Source organism: Oncorhynchus tshawytscha, linkage group LG27 (genome assembly GCF_018296145.1).
Source record: "Oncorhynchus tshawytscha isolate Ot180627B linkage group LG27, Otsh_v2.0, whole genome shotgun sequence".
Taxonomy (NCBI): Eukaryota; Metazoa; Chordata; class Actinopteri; order Salmoniformes; family Salmonidae; genus Oncorhynchus; species Oncorhynchus tshawytscha.
The window spans coordinates 16,801,756-16,817,701 of record NC_056455.1 but is presented as its reverse complement, the minus strand read 5'-3'; the positions used below and the strand labels follow the sequence as shown (position 1 = coordinate 16,817,701).

The 15,946-nt window shown below is 42.8% G+C and overlaps 1 protein-coding gene across 1 annotated transcript in view; it reads left to right on the top strand.

The window, feature by feature from the left end:
• LOC112234949 (RNA binding protein fox-1 homolog 3-like) overlaps positions 1–8,339 on the top strand; it is a 485,643-nt gene extending 477,304 nt beyond the window's left edge. Inside the window, exon 17 of the mRNA XM_042307223.1 lies at positions 5,049–8,339. Coding sequence (XP_042163157.1) covers positions 5,049–5,051 — 3 coding nt within the window. The 3' untranslated portion in view covers positions 5,052–8,339. The remainder of the gene's footprint in view (positions 1–5,048) is intronic.
• The last annotated feature ends 7,607 nt before the right edge of the window (positions 8,340–15,946 follow it).

The window sequence follows — 15,946 nt, the reverse complement described above, 5'->3', positions numbered from 1 at the left end:
TCACTTGATCAAAGAAAAGCATAAAACATTGTTCTTCCTTTTATATACCAGTATTTAGGGTCCTACCATGGGGGCTTTTATATACCAGTATTTAGGGTCCTACCATGGGGGCTTTTATTACCAGTATTTAGGGTCCTACCATGGGGGCTAAAAATATACCAGTATTTAGGGTCCTACCATGGGGGCTTTTATATACCAGTATTTAGGGTCCTACCATGGGGGCTTTTATATACCAGTATTTAGGGTCCTACCATATATACCAGGGTCCTACCATGGGGGCTAAAAATATACCAGTATTTAGGGTCCTACCATGGGGGCTTTTATATACCAGTATTTAGGGTCCTACCATGGGGGCTTTTATATACCAGTATTTAGGGTCCTACCATGGGGGCTTTTATATACCAGTATTTAGGGTCCTACCATAGGGGGGCTTTTTTAGTATTTATACCAGTATTTAGGGTCCTACCATGGGGGCTTTTATATACCAGTATTTAGGGTCCTACCATGGGGGCTTTATACCAGTATTTAGGGTCCTACCATGGGGGCTTTTATATATACCAGTATTTAGGGTCCTACCATGGGGGCTTTTATATACCAGGGTCCTACCATGGGGGCTTTTATATACCAGTATTTTTAGGGTCCTACCATGGGGGCTTTTATATACCAGTATTTAGGGTCCTACCATGGGGGCTAAAAATATACCAGGGGGCTTTTATATACCAGTATTTAGGGTCCTACCATGGGGGCTTTTATATACCAGTATTTAGGGTCCTACCATGGGGGCTTTTATATACCAGTATTTAGGGTCCTACCATGGGGGCTTTTATATACCAGTATTTAGGGTCCTACCATGGGGGCTTTTATATACCAGTATTTAGGGTCCTACCATGGGGGCTTTTATATACCAGTATTTAGGGTCCTACCATGGGGGCTTTTATATACCAGTATTTAGGGTCCTACCATGGGGGCTTTTATATACCAGTATTTAGGGTCCTACCATGGGGGCTTTTATATACCAGTATTTAGGGTCCTACCATGGGGGCTTTTATATGATTCAAAACAGCTTCATTGTTATTAATGTATTTGTAGGTGTTTTTGATTAAATTACTCTGTGTGTGTGTGTGTGTGTGTGTGTGTGTGTGTGTGTGTGTGTGTGTGTGTGTGTGTGTGTGTGTGTGTGTGTGTGTGTGTGTGTGTGTGTGTGTGTGTGTGTGGATAGTAGGGTTGACACAACCCATTTTAAATGACTTTCCTCCCCATCCACTTTCATTGCACCAGTATAAAACTGAGTGCTGCTCTGAGCGCCAGTTGAACTAACACAGAGAATCCCCCAAGAACAACGGCTCACTGAAGCCAAGTTCCACTGTTTCTTCAACTCAATTAGCGTCTACGTTTTAAGCAGTGGAAGTCTGCTGTTTGAACACATAGGCTTGAGACAGCTCCACACAAAATATATATATATTATAAAAGAGACAGCTCCACACGCATACACTGAACGGCAAGGAAAATACTCCCCTCTGCCTTGGTCAAAGAGAACCTCATGGCTTTGAATTCTCCCTCTCACTGCCTACCAATTCCTAATGATGCCCGTCATTACAGCTGTTGTTTCAAAATCCTATTTAGCAGACGGCTACTTCTACACTGAGCTTAATTGGAGAGAGAAACTTAGTAATTACTATAGTACCAGTTGATCTGATTGAAAGGAAATAGACTATTTGAATCCCCCTGTTCAGTTTGGGTGCAGATAAGTCATAAATGAGTTGAGTAGGAAAACCACAGTGTCAGAGACTGAGAGCAGACATCTTAATGAAGGCTGCTCTTCTGAAGCTATCGTTTAGCAAATACACTGGAGGCCATAGTGTGACGAATAGTAATTCATGTTTTTCACTGGCTGTGTGTTTTTGAGGTTTGCCAACTTCTTTCCTCTAGTCTAGACATCCTGAAATCTCTCTCCATGACAACTCTTTGCCTCAATAAATCACTTTATAAGTCCTAACTCATTGATAACCTAACCTTGTAAAACCTTGATACAGTAAAACAGAATCTTCCACTTTAAGCACCCACTCATTTCCTGTCTGCACGTGAACCAGCCTGATAAGATGCTAGCTCCTATGAGAGGAACATCAATGCCCAGGAGGGGTGTTAGCCGCCATGCCTCACCACCACAAATTAGAGCAGGCTAATCAGCCACTATCAATCACTGTATCGCTAGCTTCACTTACAGGCCATTCCTACACTACATCTTCACTATAGCAATGTGCAGATCTCAGTCTACCAGCAGCTACATTTCACAGTTAAAAAAGAAAGTCAGCCTAGAACACACCTTTTCATTTACATCCTCTACTTTCAGGGTTACTCGGGGTCCGTTTTATTCATGAGGACATTGCAGTGATGTCATGTTGGATGGGTTTGAGTGTTGTCAGTTAAAGTTGTAATATGTCCATACAACTCTTTATAACTCTGTACAACCCTTTATAATCAATGTATTCATTGTTACACTGTTAAAATGTCAAATTATCCCGGCTTCATATAACATATAAATAGCTAATATATATTGTGTCTTATTATATTTTGCTAAATATTAAAAATGTGTATCTATAGTGTAGAGGCTGAAAGGTTTTCCAGTTTTATAATATCCTCTATCCCATATACATTGGTTTTTCGTAGCTAGCTACATTATTAAAAACACTCAATGAAGGTGTTAAACCACAAGCCCAGTCATATACAGTCTGCTCACATTTAAACATGTTTATTTATGTCAATTGAACGCACAGTTTGTTAGTTCATTATGATGTATGTACTATGCTAGTCAGTAAGCCTTGATAAGCTGACTGTTTAATGTCTTTGTCCATCCAAAAGATTTGTAGAAAAAAAGGGAAACAAGCAAAACAGTTTCACTTCCTGTAAAATATATACATGTATATACACATATATTACAGTGGTATATTATAGTGGTTTTATTTGTGTCTTTTCAATTCAGCTGAACTTGTTCTATGAGTTGTACAGTATGTCCTTTCTAAAAAAGTATATATTGTCTGAAAGGTGTAAGTAATTGGCTTTTGATTTATTGGTACAGTATATTACATTTCCTTTGTCTTCTTTCATCAATGACTAGTATATGTGACATATCTAAGCAACCTCTGATTGTTTTGAGTGTCAGAATAAAGCAGTTCTGAGAGCATGTTGTTTGTCATTGGAGCTCTATGTTTCATCTGTTTCCAGCTTGTTGATTGTAATCCTGATCAGGCACAGTCAAATTAAATCTTCTACCATTCCTGTTCACGCTTAATGAAACCCAATATTTCTACAGATTTAAACCAGCATTGTATAGATAAGTAGATGTTCAATTTAGGTACAGTGCAATGCATTGCACTTCCTCAGTGACAGTGTCCACTTGCTACAGCACTGACCCAACCCTCCCCTGAATTGACTTGTCCATGAGTGATTAATATATTTGTCACTGCAGCTCCTCCAATGCTGGTCTGCCTGTCAGTGAGGAGCACTATATGTAGCGCAGGTGCTATTGTGTTCCCTCTCTGCTCTGCTATATAGTGATACAGTGATGGAGATATTTTAGTATAGAGAGTCCCCAGTGAGACCTCTGTAGGACTGAAGATGAGGCAGGCTGCTCCATGAATGGAGAGACAGAGGGAGATGGAGGGATAGACAGAGGGAGATGGAGGGATAGACAGAGGGAGATGGAGGGAGAGACAGAGGGAGATGGAGGGAGAGACCGAGGGAGATGGAGGGAGAGACAGAGTGGGAGGGAGAGACAGAGGGGGAGGGAGAGACAGAGGGAGATGGAGGGAGAGACAGAAGGAGATGGAGGGAGAGACAGAAGGAGATGGAGGGAGAGACAGAGGGAGATGGATGAAGATACATAGGGAGATGGAGGGAGAGACAGAGACAGAGTGGGAGGGAGAGACAGAGTGGGGGGAGGGGGAGGAGAGACAGAGGGGATGGGGAGAGACAGAGGAGATGGGGGAGGGAGAGACAGAGACAGGGGAGGGAGAGACAGGGAGATGGAGAGAGAGACAGAGGGGGAGGGAGAGACAGACGGAGATGGATGAAGAGACAGAGGGAGATGGAGGGAGAGACAGGGAGATGGAGAGAGACAGAGGGGGAGTGAGAGACAGGGAGAAGGAGAGAGAGACAGAGGGAGAGAGAGACAGAGGGAGATGGAGGGAGATGTAGAGAGAGACAAAGAGTAATTCTGGGCTAAGATTAGCATGCCACGCGTTCAATTGTTACTTCTCCAGAGGAGGTGTGAAAAAGCACTACAAAGCCATGTCAAAATGAAAGCCTCGCCTCGTTTTCTACCGCTCGGCGCGCTGCTGAATTAGGGAGAGACTGTCATGACAAGGGTCCCAGGACACCTGTCTCTCTCCTCCCTCTCTCCCTCTCTCTCATCCCTCTCCTCTCTCTCCTCCCTCTCTCGCCTCCCTCTCTCTCCTCCCTCTCTCCCTCTCTCCACTACTGCTATAGGCCTCAGTACTCTCTTCACTGTACACTGTAAACTCCAGTAGAGTGATAATGGCCCTCTATTCTGTGGAGCAAAGTAGCATTTGCTTTGGCCTACTCTCTTTAAAGCGCACTTTTGTGCTGTATGACTTTAAGACTGGCATGAAAAAAGAATGCTCTCTTTTTTTCCCTCAAAAGCTTCCCTTTCAGTTGATTTAAGCATGCTTCTCAATCGGGTGGTTTGACATCAATCCGTCAGCCCGTCTTAACCTGACATTGTGTACCTTTCCCCCTCCCTGGGGTGCAGTGCTTTAACAAAGATGGAGGGGAACTTTTGTGAGAGTAGTGTACTTTTTATTCTATACATTTTCTCAATGTTTATATTCAAATAATTTGACTGGTTTCTGGTATGGAATCATCATATTGAATAGGTTTTTTGGAATAGGAAACACAGCAAACTTAACATGACAAACTTTATGATTATAGGTAGTGAAATGCACAAGTAGGTTGTCTGTCTATATGTGTCAATCAGAGATGTTCTGCATACTTACCCATGTCTCCCTGCTCTTCTTCCTATTCACCTCCAGTAAATAACAAAGGCTGTGCTCAGTATTGATGGACATCACAGATGAAAACAACGAGAAGAGGAGAACTAGCTTTAAGAAACCAACAGGAGAAGATGAGAAGGAGTCCATCTACTGAGGCTGGTGAGGAAGGACGGGAGGCGTGCGTGTGGAGTGGTGCCGCGGCGGTGTCAAAACCAGCCACAAGCGCTACAGACGGAGTGAGCCAGTTTCCACCAGGGACCACCTTTGCCAGATAGAAGAGAAAGACAACGAGAGAAAAAAGAGAGAAAGCATCCTGTTATTATAACACATTTTATTTTTCTATACTTTTGTGATTTACAGCTTGTGATTTACAAGTAAAAATCTGTATAAAACAGTATATATGTACATATATGTTTTTATGTTTTTGGTAAGGAAGACGAACAGTTGGCCCTCGATGCTGATTCTGTGGTGGAGAGGGAGAGTACTTTCTGTGGGTCGGAGTCAATGGTTAACTTCCAGCTGGAGGTCTCTACTATGGTTACACTTTCTGTGTGCGGTCTTTTTGTGGTCTCACTGATTCGCTTCCTTCCTTGCGCTGGTGCCACTGTTCCACTGTTCCACTTCCTGTTGCAGTGTCACTGGCCAGCTTCCTATGGGTAGTCACTGCTGTTCTCTACTTCCCTGTGGATACTGTCGTCATGACTCCACTTCCTCCTGGCAGCACCACTGGTCCACTCTTCATGGGCAGTACTGTCACTGGTCTACTTCCCTGTGGATACTGTCGTCATGACTCCACTTCCTCCTGGCAGCACCACTGGTCCACTCTCCATGGGCAGTACTGTCACTGGTCTACTTCCCTGTGGATACTGTCGTCATGACTGCACTTCCTCCTGGCAGCACCACTGGTCCACTCTCCATGGGCAGTACTGTCACTGGTCTACTTGTCTGTGGATACTGTCGTCATGACTCCACTTCCTCCTGGCAGCACCACTGGTCCACTCTCCATGGGCAGTACTGTCACTGGTCTACTTGTCTGTGGGTAAGCCAGTAGAGAAATGAGATAAGTTCCTCCCCCAGCTCCCTTTCCTCTCCAAGCCCCAGCAGAGGTCTCTGATTCACGACGAGAGAAAGAGAGTTTGATGCGTTAGTCCCTGACTTTCCTCTCCTGCCAGGGTCAAAGCCCAAGCCTTTGTGTCTCTATCTGCACCAGTGGACAAAGTATCTCAAACAGACAGACCAACAAGCCAGGGTGCATTTAACTAACGACGCACGTTTCCAGAGAAGAGAAATACTCATCAATGTCCATGTAACAATTGAATTATAATCGAATAATCTAATTGTAATACATCAGCAGGTGCATAACCAAAACACAAGCCTAAGGCATATGGACTATGTCGCTTGATAAACATTATAGAACTAGTGCCCATCCAATGGTAATAAAGGAATGAGGGCTGAAACATGTCAATTACAATGTTGTTTTGTCAATGTATTCTGAGAATATTTATTTGTGTGATTTGCAGCACTGAAAACTTTTAAAGAAGAAAAAAACGTTTTAATTTGTTGAAGCAACCTTACTTTATATCAGGAGAGTCACTGTAAACATGTGTTTAAACAAGAATGTTGGTTCAGTTCTTGAATGTATTTTAATGTCTAGGGTGTCCAACAAGTATGTATTCTTTTTCTGTATATAAATATATATATATATATATATACATATCTATTATATGGGCTGTGGTGGTGTCAGGGAGTAGAGGGGGTAGATAAGGGGCACCCTCCTACAAGCTATACCCCTGATATACTGTAACATGTGATCATGTGTTATATGACTGAAAGTGTGATGGTGATTGTGTGAACTGATCTTCCCCTCCCCTGCACTTAAAGAGATTGGACAGGATCTTAAGCACTTACAAATTCGTAACATGCTGTATGAATTGGATTTCGTAAAACATATCATGCACATTCTTTTTGCAAGACAAAATGGATGACGTTGTACACAATTGTGCACAGTCTTCGGGGACCGAAAAACTTCTGGCTGAAATTATATGAAACCTTCATAATGCATCTTTAAACAAACACACATGAACACACACTCAAATACAGAGAATCACAGACACACGTTTTGGCCTAGAAATATGCTACAGAACTGCTTAACAACTTGCTGATTGCCAACAGATAACTTGTGCTCCAGAGAGTCATTCACAACTACTCTGGCCCTGCAGGGCCTCAACTACTCTGTCCCTGCAGAGCCCCAACTACTCTGGCCCTGCAGGGCCCCAACTACTCTGACCCTGCAGGGCCCCAACTACTCTGACCCTGCAGGGCCCCAACTACTCTGATCCTGCAGGGCCCCAACTACTCTGGCCCTGCAGGGCCCCAACTACTCTGACCCTGCAGGGCCCCAACTACTCTGACCCTGCAGGGCCCCAACTACTCTGACCCTGCAGGGCCCCAACTACTCTGACCCTGCAGGGCCCCAACTACTCCGACCCTGCAGGGCCCCAACTACTCTGGCCCTGCAGGGCCCCAACTACTTTCTCTTAGCTATATTACAGACACCCTTATGGAAATAACATGTATATTCATCATCACATTAAGTAACAGGTCCTGTTGAGGAAGGCAATGATCATAAGCAGGTTTAGTGTATAGATGTAGATTTGATTGTGAGAGTTACATAGTGTATGTGGCTAACTAACTCCCAGTCAGTTTCAGGTGAAATGTGAGTGTGAAGAAACAGCAGGTGGGATGTCAGGCAGGCAGGCAGGCAGTAGGCCACCCTCCTGATCTCTGTGTAGACTGCAAGTACCAGTCATTATCTTCCTGAGCCCTGAGCACAATGGCTTGAGCTGTGACATGAGCAGGATATCCCTCTGAGAGAGAGTTACTACTGTATCACCCCCTCCCGTTCTACTGTGTGAGTCTACCGTCCCTTTTGTATTCCTGAACCTACTGTACATAATATCCCCGCTCCCCTCTGACTCCCAAAATCTTGTATTTTGTTCTATAATGACACATTTATTTATAAGGATTTTTTAAATATAACTCTTTCTCCTTTTTGTAAATGTTCCAGTTAAATAAAGTTCAAAAATGTTAAAAAATTCAATGGATATATTGAAAGGTAAAAGTCTCTAAAAGTCCCCTCTCCTCTGGCTCTGTGTTCTAAACTTTGTGTTCTTTATTTCTCTTTCTGTATGCTTCTCTTATGTGCTTCAGATTAAGAGTTCTATTTATTATGACATTAACGTTATTATAATTATGACTAATTATTAATATTATCATCATCCTCATCATCATCATTATTATCATGAATAAACTTGTCTACTTCAACCAAAAGGTAGTGTATTTTTGGCCTGAGTGTTACAGTGTAGAGGAAGATGAGTTACTGTAGCAGTGTGTGTAGTGTGTGTGGACTCCCTAAGGACAGAACATCCCTTGATGGGACATCACAATGACACCGAGAGCTGAGGGAGATGTGGCAGGTGGAAGAGGGGCGGGGCACAATTCCTAAGCCCATTTGTTTTACACCGGGGGGGCTGGATCCCCAATGGATGGACCTGGTTGGGCAGCACCCCTGCCCAGTCATGTGAAATCTATAGATTACGCCCTAATGACTTTATTTCAATTGACATTGACTGATTTCCTTATATGGACTGTAACTCAGTAAAATCGCTGAAATGATTGCATGTTGCCTTCATATCTTTGTTCAGTATAGTTATACATGTGCCACATTCAACCAGTTAGCAAGTCGAACATTTCTGCGTTTTCCTAGTTTTGACTAGCACGTGAACACTGCATATATGCTTCCATTTATTATGGTAAGTGATCTACAAGTAACTGCCAAAATAAAGAAATGCACTTGAGTTAAATGAAGGATACAACGAATATTGAAAGCAGCTGCTTCCCCACAGGTGTGGTTCCTCAGTTAATTAAGCAATTAAAACATCCTATTATGCTTTTGGTCATGTATAAAAATGCCCAGTTGCCCATTATTTTGGCTACCATGGCTAGAAAAAGTGTATGTGTGTGTGCGTGTATGCGTGTGCATGTGTGTGTGTGTATCTGTCGCTCAGTCACCAGATCTCAACCCAGTTGAACACTTATGGGAGATTCTGGAGTGGTGCCTGAGACAGTGTTTTCCACCACCATCAACAAAACACCAAATAATGCAATTTCTCGTGGAAGAATGGTGTCACATCCCTCCAATAGAGTTCCAGACACTTAGAATAGAATCTATGTCAAGGTGCATTGAAGCTGTCCTGGTGGCACGTGGTGGCCCAGCACCCTAATAAGACACTTTATGTTGGTGTTTCCTTTATTTTGGCAGTTATGAATAAGTGATTTAGAAGAACAGGAAGAGGAAATGCATGTATGCTTACTAGGGGAAGTTTGGATGACATCATCAAATTGGATTTATATTGTATTCATTTAGCAGTATCTTTGGATTTAATTGGTTTGTAAAATGGGGATCAGAAAGCATCAGAGCCTTGTTTTTTGATGGTAAATGTGACGTAATGGTTTGTCCATCCGCTTTACAGATTGTAATATCAAGGTTCCCCCACTTGGTGGCACCATAGCCTCGTACAGGTTACATTACATTAACCTACGAGCCACTACGTGTTAGTATTACTCAGCTGTATAACGTCATTACATGTTTTATCACTTGTTTCTAATTAGGCCATACGTCCTTTAATACAATAGGCTCCCCCATCACCAGTTGTGTGATCTCACCATGCACACCTTTTATCTGAAATATTGTCTTTGGGCTTTGTTCAAACATCCCGTGGTTGATTAAGGTCAAGCGAGAAGATAAAAAATGATAAAAGCCTCTGTTGGACTAAAATATAATCTATCACCTCGACCACAGGAAATGACCATAATCACACAATTATGAAGCAATGAGGCACTTTGGCTTTATGGGGTGGGTACTTTGCTAAAATGGCCCACGTAAAAGCCCATCTGTACAAATGGGCCCTCGGATTTGAGCCAAACCGGGGGCTAAAAGACCCTATACATCAAGCCATGGCATATATCACAAAGAGCAGCAGCCTCCAGTGCCTGATAGAAGGGCAAGGCTGCCTGGGGTGCTGCGTGCTGGACAAATGGAACACAGTAGGATTAGATATGGAGATCTGTTGTAAAGATTGAAACCTGTCCCTTCTTATTTAGGACCCTTGAGATTCTAGAACATTTTGAACAGTTAACTTCTTAATTAACATGTAACAATTAGGTAACAATTAGGTAACTAATTATGCCTATATTTACTGTAATATTAAAAAAGGCATTAACAAACTCTTTATTAAAGAGGTACAATTTTAAGTCTTTAAATAAAAATATAATAAGCCATATAAAACGTCTACAAATACTTCAAATTGTACCACTTTAATGAAGCGTTATAATCAACTTTGATATATAAAAAAAAATAGATATTATTATCTAATATTATCTAATGAACAACAAATCTTTAACTTTAATAGAGTTTAAGAGTTTAAATGAAAGTGGTTAGATTTCTCTGGTAATCATGTTTTCAGTGTCCTATTGCATTTTGTAGTACTGAATGACCACATGCTACTTTTGATTGGACCGTGACACTCAACATGACATATCAGGTGTGTATCTATTCAAAGCCCTTTATTGTAAACCATAGACCAGATCACATTTTAGTAGAGCCTGCGTAACACTCCATCATACACCATCTCTCCAATCCCATGGAGCGATGGTAAATATACGTATCGATCTGCTTTAAACCCAGTTGATGTGAACATGGCGTGAACAGAGACAACAATGAAACACTATTAATATATTCATTGATCATTCACATATCAGTGTGCAGTGTGTGCCTGATGTCAGCAGGATTTCATAGACCAAGCCTTGCTACAACCCTTTCGTTGCTTTAACTGACGTCCCTTGCACAGCTATACTTGTAGTCCGTGTTTTTGTGGACAGATGAGTTGCATTGCTCTATACGGTACCTGTGGTCCTGTATCCCTGTGGCCAGGGCTCAAAGAGAGAGAGAGAGAGAGAGAGAGAGAGAGAGAGAGAGAGAATGAGAGAGGAGGACGGGACCATCAGGCTGGGTGTCTGGAGCAGTAGATACTGCATCCATCAGATCACCACTCAGCCATCTGGTCTAGACACTGCTGCTACTACTGGTGCTACTGGTGCTGGTGCTACAGTATGGATGTAGCTTCACATCGCTACCTGGCTGGAAGTCCTTTAGAGATTAGCACAGGATGTAATGATGTATAGCACACATAGGGACGAGTGGTGAAAAACAAGGATATTCAAACTAAATGTAAGGTGTGAATGGTCTAGCTATTTGATCAATGCTGTTATGTATTATCAATGAAGTTATGTTATCGATGTTATGTTGTTATGTAATCAATGTTATGTTGGTATGTAATCAATGCTGTTATGTGTTATCTCACATCACCTCACCCATGTTGTATGTTTGGCTCTGTCCAGGAGAGGGCATCCTATCCCTCTCTAAACTCACCTCATCAGCAGTTGTTGCTCTAGGTCACGGCTATTCAACTATGACACTACGAGGTCCGGAGCCTGCTGGTTTTCTGTTCTACCTGATAATTAATTGCACCCACCTGGTGTCCCAGGTATAAATCAGTCCCTGATTAGAGGGGAACAATGAAAAAACACAATGGCACTGGCTTCGAGGTCCAGAGTTGAGTTTGATGGCTCTTGGTGAATGATTAGCACACAATCAGGAAAGAAGAGGTATCGGGAGAATAGTTTTTGTAACTTACACAGAAGAGCATGCATTTGCAGCCACTGTGATGTCAGCAGATTTGCCAAGTCCCAATACTCAGCACTTTACCCACTCTTATCTCACTGGTCTGTCCATGCTGCTCTGTAGCAAGAAATCCCTCTGCTTCTCTCTGACTATAATTTCATGCTTTGCGGTTTTAATCTACTGAGGCTGTGATCCAATCATGCATACACAATGAAACACCAAGCCAAACCAACAAGAGCACCTTCAGGCTTCTATCAAGTAACGTGTTTGTCATTGTGTGATGTTGACATACAGTACCAGTCAAAAGTTTTACTATTTTTCTACATTGTAGAATAATACTGAAGACATCAAAACTATTAAATAACACATATGGAATCATGTAGTAACCAAAAAAGTGTTAAACAATTCTATTCAAAATAGCCACCCTTTGCCTTGATGACAGCTTTGTACACTCTTGGCGTTCTCTCAACCAGCTTCATGAGGTAGTCTCCTGGAATGCATTTCAATTAACAGGTTTGCCTTCTAAAAAGTTAATTTGTGGAATTTCTTTCCTTCTCAATGCGTTTAGGTCAATCAGTTGTGTTGTGATAAGGTAGGGGTGGTATACAGAAGATGGCTCTATTTGGTAAAATACCATATTATGGCAAGAACAGCTCAAATAAGCAAAGATAAACAACAGTCCATCATTACTTTAAAACATGAAAGTCAGTCAATTCGGAAAATGTCAAGAACTTAAAAAGTTTATTCAAATGCAGTCGCAAAAAGTGCTATGATGAAACTGGCTCTCATGAGGACTGAGTTACCTCTGCTGCAGAGTATAAGTTCATTAGAGTTACCAGCCTCAGAAATTGCAGCCCAAATAAATGCTTCACAGAGTTCAAGTAAAAGACACATCTCAACATCAACTGTTCAGAGGAGAGTGAAACAGGCCTTCATGGTCAAATTGCTGCAGATAAACCACTACTCAAGGACACCAATAAGAAGAAGAGACTTGCTTGGGCCAAGAAACACGAGCAATGGACATTAGACCAGTGGAAATCTGTCCTTTGGTCTGATGAGTTCAAATTTTAGATTTTTGGTTCCAACCGCCGTGTCTTTGTGAGATGCAGAGTAGGTGAATGGATGATCTCTGCATGTGTGGTTCCCACAGTGAAGCATGGAGGAGGAGGTGTGATGGTGTGGGGGTGCTTTTCTGGTGACACTGTCTGTGATTTATTTAGAATTTAAGGCACACTTAACCTGCATGGCTACCACATCATTATTCAGCGATACGCCATCACATCTGGTTTGCGGTTAGTGGGACTACCATTTGTTTTTCAACAGGACAATAACCCAACACACCTCCAGGCTGGGTAAGAGCTATTTGACCAAGAAGAAGAGTGATGTAGAGATGCATCAGATGACCTGGCCTCCACAATCACCAGACCTCAACCCAATTGAGATGTTTTGGGATGAGTTGGACTGCAGAGTGAAGGAAAAGCAGCCAACAAGTGCTCAGTACAGTATATGTGGGAACTTCTTCAAGACTGTTGGAAAAGCATTCCAGGTGAAGCTGGTTGAGAGAATGCCAAGAGTGTGCAAACCTGTCATCAAGACAAAGGGTGGCTACTTTGATCTCAAATATGAAATATATTTTGATTTGTTTAACACTTTTCTGGTAACTACATGATTCCATATGTGTTATTACATAGTATTGATTTCTTCACTATTATTCTACAATGTAGAAAATCAAGCAAAACCCTTGAATGTGTAGGTGTGTCCAAACTTTTGACTGGTACTGTAAGTGAAATACATACATGTGCCAAGAGAATCTGCAGGACCTTTGCCAAATGTATCCACATCGAGCTTGGGTGTGACCTCCAACAGGGAGGTATAGAGCCAGTGAGAGATAAAGATGGCTTTAAGGGATGCTTGATTGAATTTGACCCACAGAGTTCATACAAACGACATGACTGAATGTCCTGCACCACTCTTTAACTCACAGGGCTGCAAACCGGGATGAAACACTATGTATATTTTGTTGTCTCTGTTTCAGCCACGTCAGAAAAGTGTGCACCCTTCAGACGTGAACTACAAAGGCAAGAGGAAAGAGTGGCCGAGCCGAACTCCAGCTGAACGGCTTAATATGATTTGGGCTTAATAACAATTGCAACATTTTAAAGTTGCTGTCGTTAGCCCCGGGATTCAGTGTCATTGAAATACACCCACCCTCCATCTACCTATTAGGGGAAATAATGATAAGAATCGCTGAAAAGACTCCCGCTACAAATGGAAACAAAAGTGCTGGGCTGGACAATAAAGGACCCTGGTGCCCTGTGCTGACACAATTTGGGTGATGAGGTGAGAGGGCGGGTGGTGACCCAGTGCTTTATGGGTAGTGGCGGGGTCAGGTGGGAAATTAGGTGCTCCGAGAGGCATGCATTAGAACACCTTGGCACAAGACAGGCCTTCTCCCTCAGCCACTGGACCGAGAGAGGGAGGGAGGAATGAGAGAGAGAGACAGAGAGAGAGACAACGAGAAAGAGAGAGGAGGAAGAGGAAGTGTGCTGATGTTAAAGAAAATCGTCCGCAATGTCAATGTGACTGAGTGCAAGGAGTATAGTGGCATGTTTCTGGCATGGTGCCCCTCGTTCATGAGTGGCTGATGAGGGATTGAAGAGGAGAACGTGTTGCTGGGAGTGATGGAGGGCTCTGTGATAACCCCCGTCCTCTCTCCTCCTTTCCTCCTCTCCTGGGCTGCAGACAGGATGAGGTCACTCCTTGAGAGCTGGAGTAGAGGGAATTGCAGACTTTGAAGCGAATTGAAAAGAGAGTTTACCAGACGTTTAGTGTTTTGGCCACGTAATCAAGGGTCGGAAAATAATAAAAGCCAAGCAATCTGCTAGCGTCAGTCTGGATGCTGCCTGGGCTCAGTACAGGGAGCTATAGGGCCCAGCTGCTTATACTGCTAACAGAATGAGGGTGAGGGAACAGATTCAATTTGCACTGCCTAACCAAATGTCCAGTACTGTTTCCTTCTTCCCAACACCCCCACTCCCCCCCCTCTCTCTCTCTCTCTCTCCCCCCTCTCTCTCTCTCTCTCTCTCTCTCTCTCTCTCTCTACCCCCAGTGCCAAGCGGCTCAGGATTAGATCTGGCACTGGTGTCCATCTGCACACCGGATTTGGAGTGTGGCTTCGCTGCGACCGTCTGTTGGAGGACAGGAGAGAGAGAGCGGCCGGAGAGAGGGAGCTTGGCGCCAGGAAAAAGTCTCTCCAAAATCATTGTGTCCAAAGCTTATCTTTCCATATTATCTTCCAGCCTAGAGTTATAACATAGACCCACATCTGTGCTGAAATCAGAATATGAATATGTTGTGCATAGACTGATTTGTGGTACAGACATTGTTAGTTACCGCTCCAGTCTATTTACTGTATATCTGGATGTACAGTATATGTAATGACTGAGGTGATTAATATGTACGATTCTGTCTCTGAGCTGTAGTCAGTTTAAAGGCCCTCGGTTCCAGCTAAATCCATTTTTTATTCACCCTGTGGATTACAGCACTGGCTTGGCACTTCCTCCTGCATGTCATCTGAGCCAAGCACTGGCCAGGTGGAGCGCTAGGGCGACTCTTATAGGAGTCTGAAGGGATAGGCCAACCTTTTGACTTGAGCTTTTTATTTTTAGACTACTTTATATACTGTGTCCACTCCATTTTATATTATGTGTAAACAAATGTGTTCAGTTGTTAGAGGAACGGTTCAGTGTTGCATTCTCCCTGCTGGCCTTTAGAGGGCGCTGACACGTTGGTGTTGAGACGAGGCTCTCAGACTGGTGCTGAGGACACACTTCTCAGTCTCGGCATGTGTGTGAAGTCATAGGGACACCACAGCACACATACACAGTCAGTGTGACAGGCAGGTGCTAACAAGTGACGGTCCCCTACAGAGAGTGTCCTCAATGAGACAGGACACCTTCATAATAGTGTACATGGTGCTTGGTTGGAATTCTAATGGGGTTATGTTGTTCTTCACTGCATTTACAATAGTAACAACATTGTAACACATTTGTATTAAGATTGGATGCATATATCTAGATCATACCAATACACTATCATTATCTTTGTTCCCCAGGAATGCATGCTAGCAATGAATATATAGTAACTTCATTTATTTACTTTTTTTTTATTTCACCTTTATTTCACCAGGTAGGCC